At 45.0% G+C, this 22,500-nt stretch overlaps 1 protein-coding gene across 5 annotated transcripts in view; it reads left to right on the top strand.

The window, feature by feature from the left end:
- The window catches only part of arhgef4 (Rho guanine nucleotide exchange factor (GEF) 4), a 186,570-nt gene that overhangs the window by 107,827 nt on the left and 56,243 nt on the right, over positions 1-22,500 (top strand). Inside the window, exon 1 of one of the 5 annotated variants that reach the window (XM_037547697.1) lies at positions 11,524-11,985. The exons of 3 other annotated variants lie outside the window; for them this stretch is intronic. In XM_037547697.1, coding sequence (XP_037403594.1) covers positions 11,802-11,985 — 184 coding nt within the window. In that variant the 5' untranslated portion in view covers positions 11,524-11,801. Of the gene's footprint in view, positions 1-11,523; positions 11,986-22,500 lie in introns of those variants that run through there. One more of the 5 variants, XM_037547698.1, reaches the window with a different exon arrangement.

Below are 22,500 nucleotides of genomic sequence, written 5' to 3'. Positions count from 1 at the left end.
ATCGGCACAGGAGATGGCAGAAAACCTGCTGGCCACCATAGGTTCTACTGCACACTTGGAAAGGGAGGGGTGAGGGAGCTCTACATCTTACACACTGCACCTTTAAAATGTGTGTGTGATGACAGGAATATAGAAAACACTAAAATGCCTGAGAAAGCTGTACACTCTTAAAAAGGTGGTTCTTCAATGGGTCTTCAGTAAAGACAGCGGTTCTGTATAGAACCATGAACACTCAAAGAACAATTTGCTGAACTTGTTCTTCAGATTGGTGGAGAATGGGTTGCATGTGGTTCTATATAGAGCCTTTTTGTACTGACGCGTGTTTAACCGCTTTCACTTCTCCATGAAGATGATCTTTAGCTGAATTAATATCATTTTATTCTATATTTAGTGTAATCCATTTCTTCACCTCTTACAGATCATGGTTTACTCATAATACTTGAATTATTTTTCATTAAAAATATTTTTTGGCATTTTTATTTATTTAGTGTCGTTATGTTGATTAAAACAAACCAAACATCTCTTCGGTTTTGGGTCAAACTGACCCTTTACTGACCCTTTTTTAACTCGAATCACACTAAATGAGCTGTACCAGCAGGAAAAGGTTTCATGCTCCAAAAATGATTACAAATATTTCACAGTCAGAACGGAGAACACAGTGAAACGAACGCTCACTTTTCCACAGGTGACGTGCCAAAATGAAAAGCGAAACCCCCACTACACTGTTTCTACTTCTTGTTTGCACTTCACATGTGTTTGCTTCGTTGAAGTGCAAGCAAAACAGTGATATTCAGTGGACGTGAGACTGCACTTAAACAGGAACATGATGAAAGTAAATCCAGTAGATCCATTACTCAGATTTAATGTTGTTTTAAGTGCCCAGTTGAAAGCAGTATAGCTGTGCCTTTATTACATTTAAAGAGAATTGCATTCAATTCAGACACAAATTCAGCATTTCATTTTTTTTTATATTCAAATCCCCATTTACTCTTTCAATTAAGAGATAAATTGATGATAAATCCGTGTAATAAAGGCTTTGTTTTCATTTTCCTGGTTCTGCATCTCACTATGGAACAGCAGTGCCATGAGTGCATTGCATTCGTCTTCCACTGTTGTGACTGCATCTCAATCTGGCACGGCTTCCTCACCATAGTAACCAAAGTATTTGAACATTGAATGAAACGCCTGCAACACCGTTCACCGTCTAATCTGCAGTATTGAAATCCACATTGTACAGATTGTCATTGCAAATAAGAAGCCAAAACATATAAATACAGTAAGTCCAAACACTCCAGACTCCAGCAGAGATAAACTGTGCTGGTCAGTGTTGTTTCTATGCATTGACCTGCAGTTAATGACACTGACCTTTATCCATTCTTCATTCATGCATATCTAATGTAATAGAGAGTCTTTTGTGGAAACACCAACATTAGACACAAAAACTCCATTCTGCCTGTTTCTGAACCCCCCCGACCCCCCCCCCCCCACCACCCCCCGACCCTGTTCTCACCCCACGCTACAACCTTTTCCTTTGACATGGCTATGCTAATCCAAGGCTGGAATATAGTCAGCCTGCATTGTGGGTACCAGAGCAGTCCACCAAAGCCACTGATGCACACATGCTGCTCTCTGCAGACACGTGTCTTGTTCCGCCTGTGGAGAAATCGCCTATCGGTGAGTGACCGCTTCATATATTTGTACAAACTGGATTTCATCTGCTCCCAAATGGCCTTACATGTGTAAAAGCGCTGTTCTACTGGACAGCCTAAACTTAAACATTGAGTCAGGACTAGTTAGTTTGTGCAGTGTCTGTTCATTCATCACAGACTTGATAAGGTCATAATCTACAATAGGTTTTCACTTACAGGTCTGCTGACCACAGCACTATACTGAGAGTTTGCTTTGCAGTAGCCACGTTTACATGCAGCCTAATAATCTGTTAATAATCCAACAAATAGCTCAATCGGAAATAGAACACGTCCATGTAAACACCTCATTCAGAATACAGCCTCTATCTGATTGATCCAGGTGGGTAATCCTGTAAATAACCTGTTAAATAGAAGAATAATATCCGTGTAAACGCCTGTATCCGATTACATTCCCTATCGGAAAGTTTCAGTCCGTTCTGCATGAGCGTCGCGTCACAGTGAGAGTTTATACCGTTCGACACGGCGGAGCAGAAACTGGTCTGCAGAGGAGACGAAGTTCATGCTCTGATCTTTAAAAGACGGTGGCGGGACGGACGTCCAGCTTATGCGTCTCAGAGCACGACGTCTTCCTCTCGGCCTTCTTTAATAAGGACGTGTGAAGGACGTTTTCCTGAGTCTGACGTCATTTTAAAGCAGTTAAAAACACAATCACTGCTCACTGCTGCTCATCTCACTCTGACTGGACTCATGGGATGCTGGTTGTCATGGTAACATCTACTCTTAATGTGTGTAATTTTGGATCTGATTACTTGTAGTGAGCATGTAAACGAAGGTTTTCCATCAGAGTGTTGAGTAGAGTGAGAATAAACACCTCAGCCTGAATCTGGAATCGGAATGTGTTCAATCGGATTGGCAAAAATCTTTGCATGTAAAACTTGAAACCTACAGGAGCTTTTATGAATCCCATTCTAAATCCATAGGCATTAATAAGGAGTTGGTCCTACATTTTACTGCCCTGTTGCGGCTCCACAGCAGAATTAGATTTGCGGGTGAAAATAAAATAATCCTCCTTTGACGTTACATTCTGGCATCATTTAAAACAAGAAGCTGGCGAAGCGACTTCTCGTAAAAATGTAAACGTTGAGAGACATTTTACAAGAAACTGTTCTACCTTTGCGGTAAAGTTTCCTGCCAGAGATGCGAGAAAAGCGGCTATAGCTGAGCTATATAGTAAGTCTGAGTGGTAAAACACTGCTTTAATAAAATGGGCGTAGAATGTTGTGACTCCCAAGGTGGTTCGATTTCTGTTGACAGGACAAAATGGCACTTCTTAACATTTGGGATGCGACCCTGGACGACAGGGAACAAACGGAAAAGAGTAGTAGATCCCCTTCAAATCTAGTTTACCTGCGTTAAGTGTGCTGTTAAGTCTAGTCGAGATTAGTTTAATCTTGATTTGAAAACAGTTGGCTGGACTTTTGAACTAGTAGGATGTGGTGTGTGAGAGTCAGTGATTCTCCTACACTTCTACCTTTTATGCTCTGAGCTGCTGTCTGTCTTTCTATTATACGATGTATACAAGTGAGGTCAGAGGGGTCATGAAAACGGGCATGTGAAAAAGACTGGACGACACAGCGATGGCCAGTCTTTTAGGGGGCAGGACAGTGCTCATGGTGCAGCCAGTCGTTTCTTCATCTGGATGTTATGAAAACACAGGACATGGCTGTTGAATTTAGGAAGTCATCACCTGGCCCCATGCCTACAACCATAAAAGCCTCCTCAGTTGATTGGGTGGATATTTGTAATTGATTATAGATTATAATATTATCTTTGCACATTTTTACAACCCTGTATCCAAAAAAAGCTTTTACACTGTGCAAAATGTAAATATAACAGGATTTAGTGACTGAAAGTCACACATCAAAAGCTGAAATTGAGACATTTTATGGTCTTCAAGAAAAAAAGCCCCTGTTTGGAACACTACAGAACCATAAACAACACATTCTCCACCAATCTGAGGAACCATTTCACCATGCAGAGAACCATTTAACCATGCAAATGGCATGAAAATGGTTCCATAAAAAAAAAAAAACCAAACAAACAAAAACGTTGGGCCTCGTTCTCCAATATGTCCGTGAGTCTGTTCTTAAATGTGTTCTTGATAAAGGTCCTAAGAAAAAGTCTACGTCACACTCATGACGTGTTCCTAAAGCGCAGAACGGTTCTCACCTTCGTGAGATTCTGTTCTTATCTAAGAACAAATCCCACATGAGAAAACACTGGTGAATGGTTGGAGGAACGGTTGGAGAATGAGGTCCATCGTCTTTACTGAGGAACCCTCGAAGAACCTTCCTTTGTGTCTGAGGGACGGTAAAGTTAAGGTAAAAACTTTCAAGCCCAAGTTTTGTTACACACTTCTATAACCTAAGAAAAGCTCCATGGTGTTGCGTTGCGAAGTCCCTGTATTTAATGAATAAGCCTTAGTTTGTAGTGATCCTGGAATGTTTAGGGGTTAATGGGTTAAAACCGAAGACAGATGGAATTCACTGCATCCTCAACTGTTATTTACTTTAACCCAGTAACTCATTTTACAGCGTGAAGCGCTGTTGTGTTTGTGTCCTGCACCCACGTTGCTTTCAGTGTGTCACTCTAGGTGGTGATTCATTTTTAGAGGCTGGTTGTTTCTGTAATCTTGGAGCGGTGAAGTGTTTCTGATCTTCTTCAGCTGAACGTCAGCCAGCCACCTACAGGAATGTGAGGAATGCTCTCTTTTCATTCGGGCCTGTTTCCCTGTTCTCTGGATTCTCTCAGATGAACAGCTAGTATGAATAAACCTCCTCAGACTGTTAGGATGCCAGTGCGCAACATTCAGGCCAGTTGAATGACGGTTCCTTACCCTGTTGGGCTGCACTGTCTTGTCACTGCATGTCACATTAGTACATAACTTCTATTACACAACAGTGAGTTCCGGCCGTGCGAGCTGATTGGTTGAGAGACGTTCTAACGGTGCTGTTATTTCACCAGAACATCACAGGTTTATTCACAAACACCATCACTCCACTGAGACGCCGTTGCTAAGCAACGACTCTGACAGCTGTAGGAGACGCTCGAGCCATCTGAACGTTCTCACTTCTTACTTTGCCACAAACAGAAGACGGACGCTGTTAAGACCACATCTGACCGACAGCCGATTTGGTCCGACTCTGAAGACGAGACGACGCTAAATTCCCAAACTGTCGTCTCCACTGAGCAGCTTTTCAGTCGGCAGCTGTGACAGAAGAACAGCTGAACAACCTGGAATCAGCCAGAAATGAACCCAACACCATTCGCCAAACTAAACGGGCTGTAAGAAGCTTCACAGACCGGCTGGAACAAAACAACATTAATACTGATCTGGACAAACTGACCAAACTGAGCTGAACCTGATATTGGCTCAGTTTTACAGCTCAGTCTGATTTGGTCCGACTCTGAAGATCAGACACGTCTGGCGAATGGTGTTGGGTGAACTGCCGGCTGAGCAGCGAGTGGGCGGAGCTCGTTACTCTGACGTAGCAACGAGCTGCTCATTAAGGAGCTCTAATTAGGAGGAAGGAACTGCGAACATTAAGGCATATTAAACGCCATGTTCAATAAACAGAATAGACCTGTCTGTAATTTAGCACCATGTGTAACAATAAATATATCAGTTATAGCTTGTTTTATACCAGATGCAGGATGGCAAATGATGAATGGTGTGAGTGTATTTTGACACACATTTGTGTATACACACACACACACACACACACACACACACACACACACACGCATATATATATATATATATATATATATATATATATATATATATATATATATATATATATATATATATATACTTCCTATATACACTTTATTTCCAAAAGTATTCGGTTGTCTGGCTTCACACTCATATGAACTTGAGCAACATTCGATTCTTAATCCATAGGGTTTAATATGATGTCAGTCCACACTTTGCAGCTATAACAGCTTCAGCTCTTCTGGGAAGGCTTTCCACAAGGATTAGGAGTGTTTATGGGAATTTTTGACTGTTCGTCCAGAAGCGCATTTGTGAGGTCAGACGCTGATGTTGGACGAGAAGGTCTGGCTCACAGTCTCCGCTCTAATTCATCCCAAAGGTGTTCTATGGGGTTGAGGTCAGTTCTCCTGGAAGTCACCAAACCCAGACTCGTCCATCGGTTTCCCAGATGGAGAAGCGTGACTGGTCACTCCAGAGAACACGTCTCCACTGCTCTAGAGTCCAGTGGCGGCGCTTTACTCCACTGCATTCCACGCTTTGCACTGCGCTTGGTGATGTAAGGCTTGGATGCAGCTGCTCGGCCATGGAAACCCATTCCATGAAGCTCTCTACGCTGTTCTTGAGCTGATCTGAAGGCCACATGTAGTTTGGAGGTCTGTAGTGATTGACTCTGCAGAAAGTCGGTGACCTTTGCTCACTATGCCCCTCAGCATCCGCTGACCGCTCTGTCATTTTACGTGGCCGACCACTTCGTGGCTGAGCTGCTGTCGTTCCCAATCGCTTCCACTTTGTTATAATCCCACTGACAGTGGACTGTGGAATATTTAGTAGTGAGGAAATTTCACGACTGGACTTGCTGCACAGGTGGCGTCCGATCACGGTACCACGCTGGAATTCTCTGAGCTCCTGAGAGCGACCCATTCTTTCACTAATGTCTGTAGAAGCAGTCTGCAGGCCGAGGGGCTCGGCTTTATACACCTGTGGCCATGGAAGTGATTGGAACACCTGGATTCAATGATCTGGATGGGTGACTAAATACTTTTGGAAATATTGTGTAGGTGCACTCTGTAGTTCTACAGTTACAGACTGTAGTCCATCTGTTTCTCTGATACTCTGTTACCCTGTTCTTCAGTGGTCAGGACCCCCATGGACCCTCCCAGAGCAGGTACTATTTGGGTGGTGGATCATTCTCTGCACTGCGGTAACACTGACGTGGTGGTGGTGTGTTACTGTGTTGTGCTGGTACGAGTGTCCACTCTATTAGACACTCCTACCTTGTCGGTCCACCTTGTAGATGCTGTACAGCTTGTGTTGGTCATCCTCTAGTCCTTCATCAGTGGTCACAGGTTGCCGTTTGCTGGATATTTAACACTCCACCACTACATCAGTGAATGTAAGCATCTGCAAAGCCTTTACAGTGGACTGGGGTTTGTAGATCCTATGGGGTCTACAAACTAGCCCGTGTGTCTAAATCTCTGTCTCTATACCTCAGAAATCCAGTTCAAACCCTTCCTGAATCCGTAGAGCCGCCCTTTCCATTCCATCTCATCATGAGATCGTACGAGACTCACATCCGGAGTTATGAGCCTATGAAGAGGGGCTGAGATCCACGTCATCGGCCTCTCACCGTGTGGAGCTGCTGGATTCATGTGTCCATCTACATTATGTGTGAAACTGACCGACGGACACTCAGGAGATCACTAAGGACTGACCGTCACGCCGGAAACCCTTCATTCTTCATTCCGTCCACATCGGAGACTCGTGTGAAACGGCGTCAGAGAGTTTCCAGCTGCTGAAGCTGCTACAGCGGGTTTGGAAAGTAGTGATGAAGATAACGGAGCATTCAGACATGAAACACCTGAGGATCAGGTTCTATGAAGAACCTTTAGAGGAGCGTTTAAGAAGAGAAGAACAAATCGAGAAAATGCCCTCAGACCACAGAGGGTTCAAGTAAAATGTTGCCCTTTAAGTTACTGATGCTGCGGTTTAGTAGGTGCTGTAGATCTGTGTATATTTTGGCTCTGGGTGTTTTGTGCAGCCCCTCGCCAGTTACGGGTTAAATTCTTAGAAGGCGTTCACAACTCTCGACATTGCTGCTGCACTCAGTAGGCGCTGCCTTTGGGTTTACTAACAGCCTGGCTGTAGCAGTGGAGGGGGTGGAGAACGGGGGGACTCTGAGGGAATGCAGAAGGGGGGCTTTTTCAGCGCCAGGCTGAGGGTTTTTAGCAGTGAGTCCTCAGTGATTGGGGGAAACAGGAGTTTGTACATTTTTAATGTTTGTAGTGATCTAAGATGAGCGCATTCATTTTAGAAAAACAGAACCAAGATCAGAATTGTGTCAGGAGACAACATGAAAATCAGAATTTCGTTTAAAGATTTTGAGGTAAATTGTTTTTGGTCTGTAGATAATCTATAGGGGACTACACTCTCTTGCCACTTTATTAGGTACCCGTTCAGTGGCTTGTTAACACAAATAGCTAATCAGCCAATCACACGGCCGCAGCTCACTGCATTCAGACCTGTAGAGGTGGTCAAGACGACTTGCTGAAGTGCAGACCGAGCATCAGAACGGGGAAGAAAGGGGATTTAAGGGGCTTTGAACGTGGCGTGGTTGTTGGTGCCAGACGGGCTGGTCTGAGTATTTCAGAAGCTGCTGATCTGCTGGGATTTTCACGCTCAACCATCTCTAGGGTTTACAGAGAACGGTCCGAAAAAGAGGAAATATCCAGTGAGCGGTCAGTTGTGTGGACGAAAATGCCTTGTTGATGTGAGAGGTCAGAGGAGAATGGGCAGACTGGTTCCAGATGATAGAAAGGCAGCAGGAACTCAAATAACCAACCAGAATCTCTGAGGAACGTTTCCAACACCTTGTTGAAAGTCTGACATGAAGAATTAAGGCAGTTCTGAAGGCGAAAGGGGGTCCAGCCTTTTACTAACAAGGGGTACCTAATAAAGTGGATAAAGCCGGGGAGTGTATAGTGGACTATCCAAATAAAGTGAGACCAAATAATCAGTTCTGCTTGGCGATTCTCTCCCTAAAGATTCTGAGTCATTTTACAAAACGACCTAATTACTTTATTAATATTTCATAACTGTAAAATAAGCTCACACTCAGGAGGAGAACAGAAGATAGAGGACCTCATTAATACACACGTTTACAGTCCCAAATTTAGAGTTAAAAATCTGAAAACATTATTTAAATACTCTCTGCAGTAACACAGCTTTGTTTAACAATGAGTGCGCACAAGTTAAATTTGCGTACGTCGTTTAAAGGGAAGAAACAGCCACTAACACTTAAGTTGCCTTCACTTTTAAAGCATTGGGTTATTAAATACTGAAATCGAATTGGATGAAGTTTTTAGAACACGGTAGGAAAAAAAGATGGTTCTTCAGGGGTTCTTTAGTACGGACACGAGGTCTATATAGAACCATGAACACCCACAGAACCATTTCCATGCTTAAGTGGTTCTTTGCATGGTGGAATGTTTCTTCAGGTTGTTGGAGAACGTGTTGTGTGCGATCGTGTGTCAGGCTAGAAGAACCCCTTTTGGTACTATATAGAACAAGCATGGTTCTTTCAGTGCTCATGGTTCCATACAAAACCTCTGTCTTTACTAAAGAACCCTTGAAGAACCATCTTTTTTAAGAGAATGTGGTTGGTTAATGGGCTCATTCACAGTGTTGCAAAGAACAATATAACAGAAAGACGTATAGTGCAGTCCCAGTGTTTTTCCTTTCCTTCTCTCTGTCTCTCTCTCTCCCCTGTCTCTCTCTCTTTCTGTCTCTCTCTCCCCCCTGTCTCTCTCTCTTTCTGTCTCTCTCTCCCCCTGCTCCCCCCTCTCCCTCTCTCTCTCCCTCTCTCTCTCTCCCCTGTCTCTCTCTCTTTCTGTCTCTCTCTCCCCCTGCTCCCCCCTCTCCCTCTCTCTCTCTCTCTCTCTCTCTCTCTCTCTCTCTCTCCCCGTCTCTCTCTCTGCCCCCCCTCTCCCTCTCTCTCTCTCTCCCCTGTCTCTCTCTCTCTTTCTGTCTCTCTCTCCCCCTGCCCCCCCTCTCCCTCTCTCTCTCTCTCTCTCCCCTGTCTCTCTCTCTTTCTCTGTTTCTCTCTCTCTCTCTCTTTCTGTCTCTCTCTCTCTCTCCCCTGTCTCTCTCTCTCTTTCTGTCTCTCTCTCTCTCTCCCCTGTCTCTCTCTCTCTCCCCTGTCTCTCTCTCTCTTTCTGTCTCTCTCTCTCCCTGCCCCCCTCTCCCTCTCTCTCTCCCGCTGCCCCCCCTCTCCCTCTCTCTCTCTCTCTCTCCCCCTGTCTCTCTCTCTCTCTGTTTCTCTCTCTCTCCCCTGTCTCTCTCTCTCTCTGCCCCCTCTCCCGCTCCCCCTGTCTCTCTCTCTCTCTCTGTTTCTCTCTCTCTCCCCTGTCTCTCTCTCTCTCTGCCCCCTCTCCCTCTCTCTCTCTCCCCTGTCTCTCTCTCTCTCTCTGTTTCTCTCTCTCTCTCCCCTGTCTCTCTCTCGCTTTCTGTCTCTCTCTCCCCCCTCTCTCTCTCCCTCTCTCTCTCTCCCCTGTCTCTCTCTCTCTTTCTGTCTCTCTCTCTCCCTCTCTCTCTCTCCCCTGTCTCTCTCTCTCTTTCTGTCTCTCTCTCCCCCTGACCCCCCCTCCCTCTCTCTCTCCCTCTCTCTCTCTCCCCTGTCTCTCTCTCTCTCCCCTGTCTCTCTCTCTCTCCCCCTGTCTCCCCCCCCTCTCTCTCTCTCTCTCTGCCCCCCCCTCTCTCTTTCTGTCTCTCTCTCTCCCCCTGCCCCCCCCCTCTCTCTGTCTCTCTCTCTCTCTCTCTCCTCTGTCTCTCTCTCTGTCTCCCCCCCCTCCCTCTCTCCCCCCTGTCTCTCTCTCTCTCCCCTGTCTCTCTCTCTCTTTCTGTCTCTCTCTCTCTCTCCTCTGTCTCTCTCTCTGTCTCCCCCCCCCCCCCCCTCTCTCTCTCTCTCTCTCTCTCTCTCTCTCTCTCTCCTCTGTCTCTCTCTCTGTCTCCCCCCCTCTCCCTCTTTCTCTCCCCTGTCTGTCTCTCTCTCTCTCTCTCTCTCTCCCCGTCTCTCTCTGTCCCCCCCCCCCTCTCTCTCTCTCTCTCTCCTTTCTGTCTCTCTCTCTCTTTCTGTCTCTCTCTCTCTTTCTGTCTCTCTCTCTCTCTCCTCTGTCTCTCTCTCTGTCTCCCCCCCCTCTCTCTCTCTCTCTCCTCTGTCTCTCTCTCTCCTTTCTGTCTCTCTCTCTCTCCCCTGTCTCTCTCTCTCTTTCTGTCTCTCTCTCTCCCCTGTCTCTCTCTCTCTTTCTGTCTCTCTCTCTCTCTCCTCTGTCTCTCTCTCTCTGTCTCCCCCCCTCTCTCTCTCTCTCCTCTGTCTCTCTCTCTGTCCCCCCCCCTCTCCCTCTCTCTCTCCCCTGTCTGTCTCTCTCTCTCTCTCTCTCTCTCTCTCCCTGTCTCTCTCTCCCTCTCTCTCTCTCTCTCTCTCTCTCCCTGTCTCTCTCTCTCCCTCTCTCTCTCTCTCTCTCTCTCTCTCTCTCCCCTGTCTCTCTCTCTCTCCCTGTCTCTCTCTCTCTCTCTCTCTCTCCTCTGTCTCTCTCTCTGTCTCCCCCCCTCTCTCTCTCTCTCTCCTCTGTCTCTCTCTCTCCTTTCTGTCTCTCTCTCTCTCCCCTGTCTCTCTCTCTCTTTCTGTCTCTCTCTCTCTCCCCTGTCTCTCTCTCTCTTTCTGTCTCTCTCTCTCTCTCCTCTGTCTCTCTCTCTCTGTCTCCCCCTCTCTCTCTCTCTCTCTCCTCTGTCTCTCTCTCTGTCTCCCCCCCTCTCCCTCTCTCTCTCCCCTGTCTGTCTCTCTCTCTCTCTCTCTCTCTCTCTCTCTCTCTCTCTCTCTCTCTCTCTCTCCCTGTCTCTCTCTCCCTCTCTCTCTCTCTCTCTCTCTCTCCCTGTCTCTCTCTCTCTCCCTCTCTCTCTCTCTCTCTCTCTCTCTCCCCTGTCTCTCTCTCTCTCCCTGTCTCTCTCTCTCTCTCTCTCTCTCTCTGTCTCTGTAATGAGCCTGCTGTAGTCGTCCGTGTCTCCGTCCCCTTCGCAGGGGCCCCAGTGATGCCAGTCTGTGACAGTGTGTGAGTGCGTGTGAGGCTGATCGTGTGTCTGGGGCTTTCTCGGCCGCGCGAGCGTCTCTAAGCGAAAGTGAGCGCGAGGTTAGGAGGAAGAATGACGCGGGGACGTTAGCGCGCGGTCTCGGACGCTCAAAGCGCTGGAGGCTGACTGACACGCACGCGCACGCGCGCAAACACACCTATACGTGCACGCTCAGCCGCCTCACGCGCCTCGATTAGACGTTAGCACCTGCTGAAAAGGCGCCACCCTTCTCCTTTCGGGCTGACTTCGCCTGAATGCGGACCCAGCAGCACGGGGCTGGAGAGGTGGGCAGCATCCCGCTGGCCGGGGGCACTTCGGGTCAGTCCCCGTCCTCCAGCTCAGATCTGGACTGCAGCCCTACGCTGGGTCTGTCTGTGAAGGCGGTTCGAGGGGTCATGTCACATTACTGGAGCTTAGAGAGCCTGCACTCCACTAACGGTAAGCCCCTTAAAGAGATGATTCACCCCCACAAGTCTTCACTGTTCTCCCTCCTGGTCCTACATGGTGGTCAGTTAACTGCATTGGTCAGTGGCTGAAGTTTGACTCTTCAGCCTCGCACCAGATCTCCAAGGCAAACGTAGTGACAGGACATGAGAGAGTCCATCAGGGATCTTATCTGACCGCTGCTTGAGGCTGGATGATTTGGTTAGGCGTAAGCTCACATTACTGGTCAGCTAAAGAAGTGAGCCTCAGCTCTGGTTCTGCAGCGGTGGTTCCCTGTGCTGGACCTGGAGAACCTTAATTCTGCACATCTGCATGTTCTGCTTTGCCCAATTCGGTACTAACAGAGTGCAGGGTCTCCAAGACTCGGACTGGGAACCGTTATCAAGAACACTCTTAGAAAAGCTGGTTCTTCTTTAGACCCGTGAGGTCAACATAGAGCCATTTGCATGCCTAAATGGTTCTTGCATGGCGAAGAGGGTGGTGGAGAACGGAAAAGGGTTCCGCTATTGCTACAGGTTTGACCTCGTATCAGTAGGAGAACCTTTTCGGTGCTGCATAAAACCAATTTATTCTCCATCAGTCGCAAGAACACTGTCAGCAGGCAAAGTATATTTTAAGCATGAAATGGTTCTTTATAAATAGAACCGTCGCCTTTACAAAGAACCCTTGAAGAACTGTCTGTTTTGAAAGTAGTTTTTTTTTCGGCTTCACTTGTTTTGTTCATTTATTGTCTGCTATGAATTATTAGCTATTAATTCATTCATAGTCTGCTATGATTGTTTTAGTTACTACAATGGATTATACAGAAACTACTATGACATATTAAGTACATCCGATGAATTATTCAGTATCCACTATGAATTATTCAGTAGCTAATATGAATTATTCACTATCTACTGTGAATTATTCAGTAGCTAATATGAATTATTCACTATCTACTGTGAATTATTCAGTAGCTAATATGAATTATTCAGTATCTACTATGAATTATTCAGTATCTACTATGAATTATTCAGTATCTACTGTGAATTATTCAGAATCTACTATGAATTATTCAGTATCTACTATGAATTATTCAGTATCTATTATGAATTATTCAGTATTTACTGTGAATTATTCAGAATCTACTATGAATTATTCAGTATCTACTATGAATTATTCAGTATCTATTATGAATTATTCATTATCTACTGTGAATTATTCAGAATCTACTATGAATTATTCAGTATCTACTATGAATTATTCAGAATCTACTATGAATTATTCAGTATCTACTATGAATTATTCAGTATCTACTATGAATTATTCAGTATCTACTGTGAATTATTCAGAATCTACTATGAATTATTCAGTATCTGCTATGAATTATTCAGTATCTACTATGAATTATTCAGTATCTACTATGAATTATTCAGTAGCTAATATGAATTATTCAGTATCTGCTATGAATAATTTTGTAGCTAATATGAATTATTCAGTATCTACTGTGAATTATTTACTATCTACTATGAATTATTCAGTATTTTCTGTTAATTATTCAGTATCTGCTGTGAATGATTCAGTATTTCGTATGAAACTAATGTTCTAAACGGTCCTTTCTTTAGACATATGAGAGTAAGGAATTCGAGTGTGGGCTGATCTACAGGGTCTTTAGAGTTTAGGGCGTTAAAGATGTGGGAACGGCGGCGGGCGAGGCGGTCCTCGCCTGTCCTCGCCTGTCCTCGCCTGTCCTCGCCTGTCCTCGCCAGTCCTCGCCTGTCCTCGCCTGTCCTCGCCAGTCCTCGCCAGTCCTCGCCTGTCCTCGCCAGTCCTCGCCAGTCCTCATTTAACAGGGCTTATTTTTTATGTTTACCTGGTTTATTTCGCTAACCGCGCGTCAGGCTGCGCAGCAGCTTACGGATAGAGATCTGGCCGAGTGGCACCTTGGCTGAAGGCTCTGAGCTCCTGGGTGATGTTCACCCTCGCATTTCTGTGTTTTTCCTCAAGGCCTTTGTTCATTGTGCGGCCGAATTTGGATCTGTGTGGCGCCGTTGTCTTGAGCCTTTATGACCCGAGTCCAGGAGGTGGCTGAATGGAACATTGTATCTGAAGATGTAAACACTGAGGGCCAGTTTTGCCCGCCCAGATTAAAGACATGCCCATTCATTGGGATGGAAGGTAGCTGAAACTAAGCGAAGCACTAAGCCAGCTCACCTAGACGCTGAACCTTTACAACGTAAATGACTGTCAGAAGTGAAGTGATCAAACAAGAGCAGATCACCGCGGCTAGTTTTCCTAGCTGGATGTCGTACGTTATCTGTCTAGCCAGTGCCAACATTAGTTGCTTAGCTACAGTATGTCAGCTAAAATGCTCAGTAATGGCCCGTTGAGCTGGTATAGGGCACTCTTCATGCTCTTTGGACGTTGATGATCAAAATATTTTTTCTCCCATTTGCTAAGCCTGCAGCTGCCATACAGAGCACATTATACAGCATGCGCTTCATTTACAGCTGCTTGAATGTGAGAATTTCACCAAATATGTGTTTTTATATTGTCGTTGTTTAAAAAAAAAACATGTATCTGCATTTTTGTTCATTTTCCCTGCTGAAAGAAACAACACAGATGAGCAAAAAGTCCATGCTGGTCTATACTGGTTTGTGCTGGTCTATACTGGTCTGTGCTGGTCTATACTGGTCTGTGCTGGTCTGTGCTGGTATATGCTGATCACCCAGCATGATCATACTGGTTGACCCGCATACCAGCATCCATAAGCCAACACATCACTGCTGTTAAAGGAAAACCTCGTATCTCCAAAATGGTAACTTTACAGGAGAAAGAAAAAACAAACACTCACCGGCCACTTTATTAGGTTCAGTGGCTTGTTAACACAAATAGCTGATCAGCCAATCACACGGCTGCAGCTCACTGCATTTAGGCGTGTAGAGGTGGTCAAGACGACTTGCTGAAGTGCAGACCGAGCATCAGAACGGGGAAGAAAGGGGATTTAAGGGGCTTTGAACGTGCCGTGGTTGTTGGTGCCAGACGGGCTGGTCTGAGTATTTCAGAAACTGCTGATCTGCTTGAAGATAGAGAAGATAGAGGACCTCATTAATACACACGTTTACAGTCCCAAATTTAGAGTTAAGAATCTGAAAACATTATTTAAATACTCTCTGCAGTAACACAGCTTTGTTTAACAATGAGTGCGCACAAGTTAAATTTGCGTACATCATTTAAAGGGAAGAAACAGCCACTAACACTTAAGTTGCCACTTAACTGTACCTAATAAAGTGGCCGGGGAGTGTACTTTACTTTCAGTCAATAGAACCAGAATTTTTTCCAAGTCATTTTGGTCCGTTCTTCATGAAATTTACACACAATGCACACGACAATATGCGTTTTCAAATTATGTCAAAAACACCAAAAATGGAGAAAATTCTTGCGACAGCAGCGATGTTCTGGACGTGCTGGTGACCAGGCCATGCTGGTCTGTGCTGGTTTCTCTTGGAGGGTTTATTTTGTACATCATCTGAACGCGGCAGCTTTTTCGTCATAGTGTTTCATCATTTAATGATGAACGGACCAATAGAAATCCCCCAAATTCAATTGGAATAGAACCTCTTTACGTTGACTTACATTCAAGGTGAAGAGCACGTCTGCCTTCTCCTGTAAAGGTACCGTTTTGGAGATGGCTGTTAAATATAAAATCCCTGACCTCACCTTTCAGCCCAAATCTGAGCTACAGTGGATTCTGAACACATTGAATAATCATTGGCATTGCAGTTTAGATCAGGACTAGACTTAATTCATGTCCAGGAAAGCGGCCCATAGCAGCACTCTGCCATTTCTCCATCAGAGCAACAGGAGAGCGGCCCATAAGCCCCGAGGCTAATGGCTTCTGTGTCTCGGTGCCAGCTAGTGAGGCATGATTAAACAAAACAAGATCCCCTTTCAGAGCCTTCTAAGGCAAGAATCATCAGGAGGGTTTGTAGGTAAATACAGACTAAGAAGCTACAGCAGCGAAGATGCTTGTACTAATACACTCACGGGCCACTTTATTAGGTACACCTAGTAAAAGGCTGGACCCCCTTTTACCTTCAGAACTGTCTTAATTCTTCGTGCAATACTTTCAACAAGGTGTTGGAAACGTTCCTCAGAGATTCTGGTTGGTTATTTGAGTTCCTGTTGTCTTTCTATCATCTGGAACCAGTCTGCCCATTCTCCTCTGACCTCTCACATCAACAAGGCATTTTCGTCCACTCAACTGACCGCTCACTGGATATTTCCTCTTTTCCGGACCGTTCTCTGTGAACCCTAGAGATGGTTGAGCGTGAAAATCCCAGCAGATCAGCAGTTTCTGAAATACTCAGACCAGCCCGTCTGGCACCAACAACCACGCCACGTTCAAAGCCCCTTAAATCCCCTTTCTTCCCCGTTCTGATGCTCGGTCTGCACTTCAGCAAGTCGTCTTGACCACCTCTACATGCCTAAATGCAGTGAGCTGCGGCCGTGTGATTGGCTGATCAGCTATTTGTGTTAACAAGCAGCTGAACTGAACCTAATAAAGCAGCCGGTGGGTGTATGTTGTTGTGTTATTATGCTGAATGTCTGCTGTAGATCTGTAGCTGTACTGGTTTGTAACCATTTAAAGGAGTAATTTGTCCTCTTACCCCAAATGTGGAAGACCAGCTGAGACGTCTTTGGCGTCTGAGTCACTGAAGCTTGTGTCCCACCAATTAGCGTTAATATTATTTAACAGCTTGATGCAGTTTGGAGCACTTCTGTGATGATGTAGATTTGAGGTTTTCAGGCTTCCAGTTTCGGCAGTTTGCACTGTGGAAGGTAACGTGGACTAAACGAGCGCAGATTTGCTAAAAGCTGTAAAATCCATCTTGATACTGGGCCAAAGTCGGACGGTGCCTCCGCTGAGATGTGGTTATCTTTGAAGAAATTAACATCTGACTCGCACCATAACCTGGAAACATTTGAAAAAATGTGGTCCCTATTACAATAGTTCAGAGAATAATAAATATGTATATTTATTATATAATATATGTAATAAAGTTACATATATTTATATACGCAATGCGCAATGATGTGAAAATCATTTTAACCCAGCATTTCATTGACAATCGTACAAAGACAACAAATTAAATGTTGAATCTAAGAAATTTTATTGTTTTTTTTAAAATATATGCCCATCCCAACAACACGTTCCAGAGAAGTTGGGTCGGGGGCAACAAAAGTATTGCAGCAGCACTGCTCCATATTAAAAGAGTCCGGGTGCTAAACTGACCTGCCTGCAGTCCAGACCGGTCACCACTGAGAACATTTGGCTCATTAAAAATACGACAAATGAGCCCCTGAAACTGACGATCAGCTGAAATCCTGAATCAAACAAGAACAGAAAGCATTTCACTGTCAGAGCTGCAGCAGCGTCTCCTCAGTTCCCAAACACTGACCGAGCTGTTGAAGAAGAGCTGATGGACTCAGCGGGAAACAGACCCGTCCCGACTTTTATGGAACGTGTTGTTGGCATCAAACTCAAAATGGGCAAATATTTTTCAAAAAAGGGTCAAATTTCTTTTTCAACATTTGATTTGTTGTCTTTGTACTTTTTAAAAATCAAATCAAACAGCGTCCCAACTTTTTTGGAAATGGGATTGCATTTTAAAAATGTATTTATGCATTCCTTCCTAAAGCTCGTCTACTTTTACAAATCCCGCAATATCTGTGCATTTGTAGGGGAGGCCAGCACTGCAGATGTAATGCTAACTCTGGAACTCTTGCATCTTTGTCATTAAAAGACTTAAAGGAGCAGTAAGTAAGATTTCACAACCTGTCGAGTTCATACTCCACACAGCCCCCCCCTCCTTCCTCTTCCCCTCCTTACCAGTCTAGAAGAAATGTTGCAAGTTTAGCATCAAACTTCATCCCTTTACTTGCCAAGAGCTCCAGCGGTGGAAAGGTGCTGAATCTTGTTTTGCTTCTATTTATGTTGCTTATTGTCTTTGTGGTTTCTTTCTGGGACTAGCTACTTCTTCATCCTCTCATATTGGACAGATGAGTGTCTCGACTCCACAGTGACTCACTACCGCCTCTCGAGGTAGAAAGTGGTACTAAGGAGAGAGGAGCTAGCTGATGGACCGTTTCACCAGGCCCAGTGCCATGGTTGATGGAGCATGTGAATGTGTTGTGTATGGTTCTGCGTAGAACCTTTTTGAAAAGGGTTCTGTATAGCACCCAGAAGGGTTCTGCTGTTGATATGATGTGAAGCTCCTGCTATATAGGACCATATGCAGCATCAACGGATCAATTTCACCATGCAAAGAACCATTTAAGCATGCAAATGTTTCTTTCAGTGCCTATGGTTCTATATAGAACTGCTGTCCTTACTAAGGAACCCTTGAAGAGCCATCTGAGAGTAGTGTATTAGAGAGGAGACAGAGTGAGCCCCATTCCCACGCCACAGAGCCAGCCGTGTTGGCTATAAAACAGAATGGCCATAATTCTGCACTGGTAACGGTTGCTCTTGTCAACCTGTGCTGTATAACCCTGATATACTGAGCCTGGACGGGGGTTAGTTTATGGCAGGCTGCCCAATACGGCGCACCACCGCACCTATGAATCGGCACGTCTGCAGTGCCTCTGAAACCAGAGAACCCATACGGAGACTATTTGGGGAGGAAAACCAACGTTTTTTTTTTTTTGGATTTGATCAGCGAAGGGTGCAGATATGTGGACCGTCCTCAAGCCAGCACTCAGCGACAGAGCGCCTGTCTCTCTTTCGCTCCGATCTGGCAGCGTCTGATAGTTCATTAACACCTCTCCGTGACAGACCGCCGTCACCGCATGTCTATGGCTAATTTATGGAAACAAAGCCGGCGAGACATCAGACGATACGCCAGGCTGAAGACGTGACCAATTTTAGGTCCTATTACCTCTTACTCTCTGTTGGCATGGTGACAGACAAGCCGGTGACGTCGCAGACGGCCATTGCAGCCTACGTGACCTGCTGTTGGGCCCCCCCGCATGCCCCCCGCCTCCTTTTCTTCTCGTTCTCTGTTTTCCCGTTTTCCTCCCAACAGAACTAAAAGCAAAACTGTACAGGCGAATCAGAAAGAGTTTGTCACTTCATTAGGGTCTGTTGACCTCATTAGAGTGGCCTTCTGCTCTCAGTCCGGCCGAGCAGCGGGAAAAAAACAATAGAGCTTCAGCTTCAATCAGTATTAGAGGGAGAGAGAGAGAGAGAGAGAGAGAGAGAGAAATGAGGGCATGTTTATGAAAAGAAAGAAGTGTCTCCAGGGATTCTTCCAGCATCTTCCAGAGGGACGGATCCATCTTACGAGGAGAAAAACCTCCAAAAGTCTCTCAGTCATCACAGCGTAGGTGCTTAAGATTAATGTATCAGCAGCAGTGAAGCACCAGTCCAGTGTATCAGATCATTATTGACACTAACGTTATTATATTAGAAATCAATCAGACATTCATGCATAGTGACTGTGCACTTTAACCCTCTGTGGTCTGATTTCATCCATCCATCCATCCATCCATCCATTTTCTAAGCCGCTTCTCCGTCAGGGTCGTGAGCCCATCCCAGCAGTCATTGGGCGGAAGGCAAGATACACCCTGGACAGGTCGCCAGTCCATCGCAGGGCAGACAGACAGACACAGACTGTCACTCACACACTCACACTCATCTCTTCTTAAACGCTCCTCTAAAGGTTCTTCATAGAACCTGATCCTCATCTGTTTCATATCTGAACGCTCCTATTTTCATCACTACTTTCCAAACCCGCTGCAGCAGCTTCAGCAGCTGGAAACTCTCTGACGCCGTTTCACACGAGTCTCTGATGTGGGCTGAATGAAGGATGAAGGGTGTCCGGCGTGACGGTCAGTCCTTAGTGATCTCCTGAGTGTCCGTCGGTCAGTTTCACACAGAATGTAGACGGACACACGAATCCAGCAGCTCCACACGGTGAGAGGCAGATGACGTGTATCTCAGCCCCTCTTCACAGGCTCATAACTCCAGATGTGAGTGTCGTATGATCTTGTGACGTGTATTTATGTTTATGTAGTGAACGGCAGGGCACAACCTAGCCTGGGTTAAAACTAGAGATGGGCAATATGGCAGAGAAATCATGTCACGATACTTGAAGGCATTTCATGATACACAATGCATATAATATTTTGCAGCATTAGGCAAGGCGAGTTTATTAATATAGCTCCTTTCAAACACTGCTGTCATTCAGAGGGATTTACAAATGAGTAAATTCAGTCGGTTAATAAAAAGTAAAGGAAGCACAAATAGAAAAACATAATAAAAACAACATTTACAAACATAAAACATGATTTAAACAATACATTTAAAAGAGAAAACATCCAATTATATATCAATTTAGAAATTAGGATAGTTAAATAATCAAATTGAAAACTACAAATTGGATTAGGATTGAAAAAAAGTGTCGAGATGCACAAATAGTGCCATTTTTAAGTACTGCTGTCAAATACTGTGACTTTTATTGCTTTTATGCTTTAACTCAACAAAACAGTCCCAATTATGCTTTGTATGTAATTTATACATATAACCAGTGTTTTTAAGTACGGACGACATCCACTGAGAAGTTATTGTATATTGTAAGTTATTGTATATTGTTGAACATGATACCAAAATGTATCACAATACTGGAAAAAATTTCATCATATTGCCTCTAGTTTAAACCTGACATGGACATTTAGTAGAATGTGCTTTGGGTCTTCTTCTCACAGCTATCAGACAGATGTTTCTCCAGATTTACCCTGACGACTGTTTTTATAACATGGAAGTAGCTTTTTCCCATCGTCAGTGTTTGCGATTAGTGATCTTTCCAGAATTCATTCCAATATTATCTTAATCTCCCCTTGGTGTGTGTGATACAGCAGCGGTTAGAGGCCTAATAATCCGCTAATAATCCGACTAATAGCTCAATCGGAATAGAACACGTCCATGTAAACATCTCAATCGGAATAGTCTAGTCCGATTGAGGCCATTCGGAATACAGCCTCTATCTGATTGATCGAGGTGGGTAATCCTGTAAATAATCTGTTAAATAGGAGAATAATATCCATGTAAACTCCTGTATCCGATTACATTCCCTATCGGAAAGTTTCAGTCCGTTCTGCATGTGCGTCGCGTCACAGTGAGAGTTTATACCGTTCGACACGGCGGAGCAGAAACTGGTCTGCAGAGGAGACGAAGTTCATGCTCTGATCTTTAAAAGACGGCGGTGGGACGGACGTCCAGCTTATGCGTCTCAGAGCACGACGTCTTCCTCTCGGCCTTCTTTAAAAAGGACGTGTGAAGGACGTTTTCCTGAGTCTGACGTCAGTCTGACATAAAGAAGCAAACTTCAGACACCACACATGCCTTGGATGTCCAGCTAACTCGGGTATGGAGGGTGACGGAAACTTATGAATGTAATTTTCCTCTAACGCCCACAACTGGAGCAGAACACCTGCTCTTACTGGTGTTCCGGTCCTTCGCTGTGTTCTCTGTGCACGCATGCAGATAAAGCTGTGAATTGTGTGCAGCGAGGGGCTGGTCACACTCTTCGTCGCTGTGCATGGGTGCAGAAAGGTGAGAAGTGAGGTTTTCGGCCTCAGAGACGAGGCGATGGACGGCGTGCGGTCTGCAGACGCTGCTAACAGTGCGACAGGATGTGGTGCCGCAGTGCTTCTGCTTTCGGTATCTGTCTGAGCCTTTTCTCTGAGTCGGAAAGGAACATATCAAAGTCGCCCTCGTCTTGAACGTCTCGATGAAAATCCCCCACACCCGTCACCCCCCCCACCCTCATCTACCAGCCCCCGCTGGTTTCAGCCTTTCTATTTTGGGCTGAGCTGAGCTTGTGTGATTGTTCCTGTTTGCTGAAATGGATGTTTGGTCTACAGGATCTTGTGATCCCCCCGGGTTCCTTAGGTCAGGTGGCTTCCACTGGTTCGGCCACAGTGACATCCAGAGATCCCAAGAGGCTTTTTCAGTAATCCCAAACCTTCACCGTTCCCTCTGGGCCGGTTTCTGCGTAGTCACTCAGGACGGGCGTCTGATGGAGGTTCCCTCAGTCGGGGACGAACGTCTGAGCGTCCCTGGTCGTATGATATGCTTTTGTCGATTTAAGTAAAGATAAAAAGTTGACACTGCCTCGTATTTAAGGCAACACACTTACCTACGCATGCAGTCCCAGAGAACCGACAAGCTCACATTTTAATGATTATTAATTTAATAAAAACTGACTTATTATATATGACGTCTTGATTCGTCTAATCATGAGAAATAAAACAATATGTACATATAATGTAATGCATTTGAATGCATTTGCATTCCTATCCCCTTAAAAATGACTACAGGTTCATGGTATTGTTAAATGGTTGTTTATTGTTATTAAATATTGGGAAGATCATTAATTAAGTAGGTGGTAGTTTTCCTCAGTAAAAGGGCTTTAATAGGTTTAGATGTGTATAATTATGACGAATAATCAGGCAAATTTTCCTGTC

Source organism: Pygocentrus nattereri, chromosome 19 (genome assembly GCF_015220715.1).
Source record: "Pygocentrus nattereri isolate fPygNat1 chromosome 19, fPygNat1.pri, whole genome shotgun sequence".
In the NCBI taxonomy this organism is placed as follows: Eukaryota; Metazoa; Chordata; class Actinopteri; order Characiformes; family Serrasalmidae; genus Pygocentrus; species Pygocentrus nattereri.
Note: the sequence above shows the minus strand (reverse complement) of the source record. Positions and strands in the feature narration are given on the sequence as shown.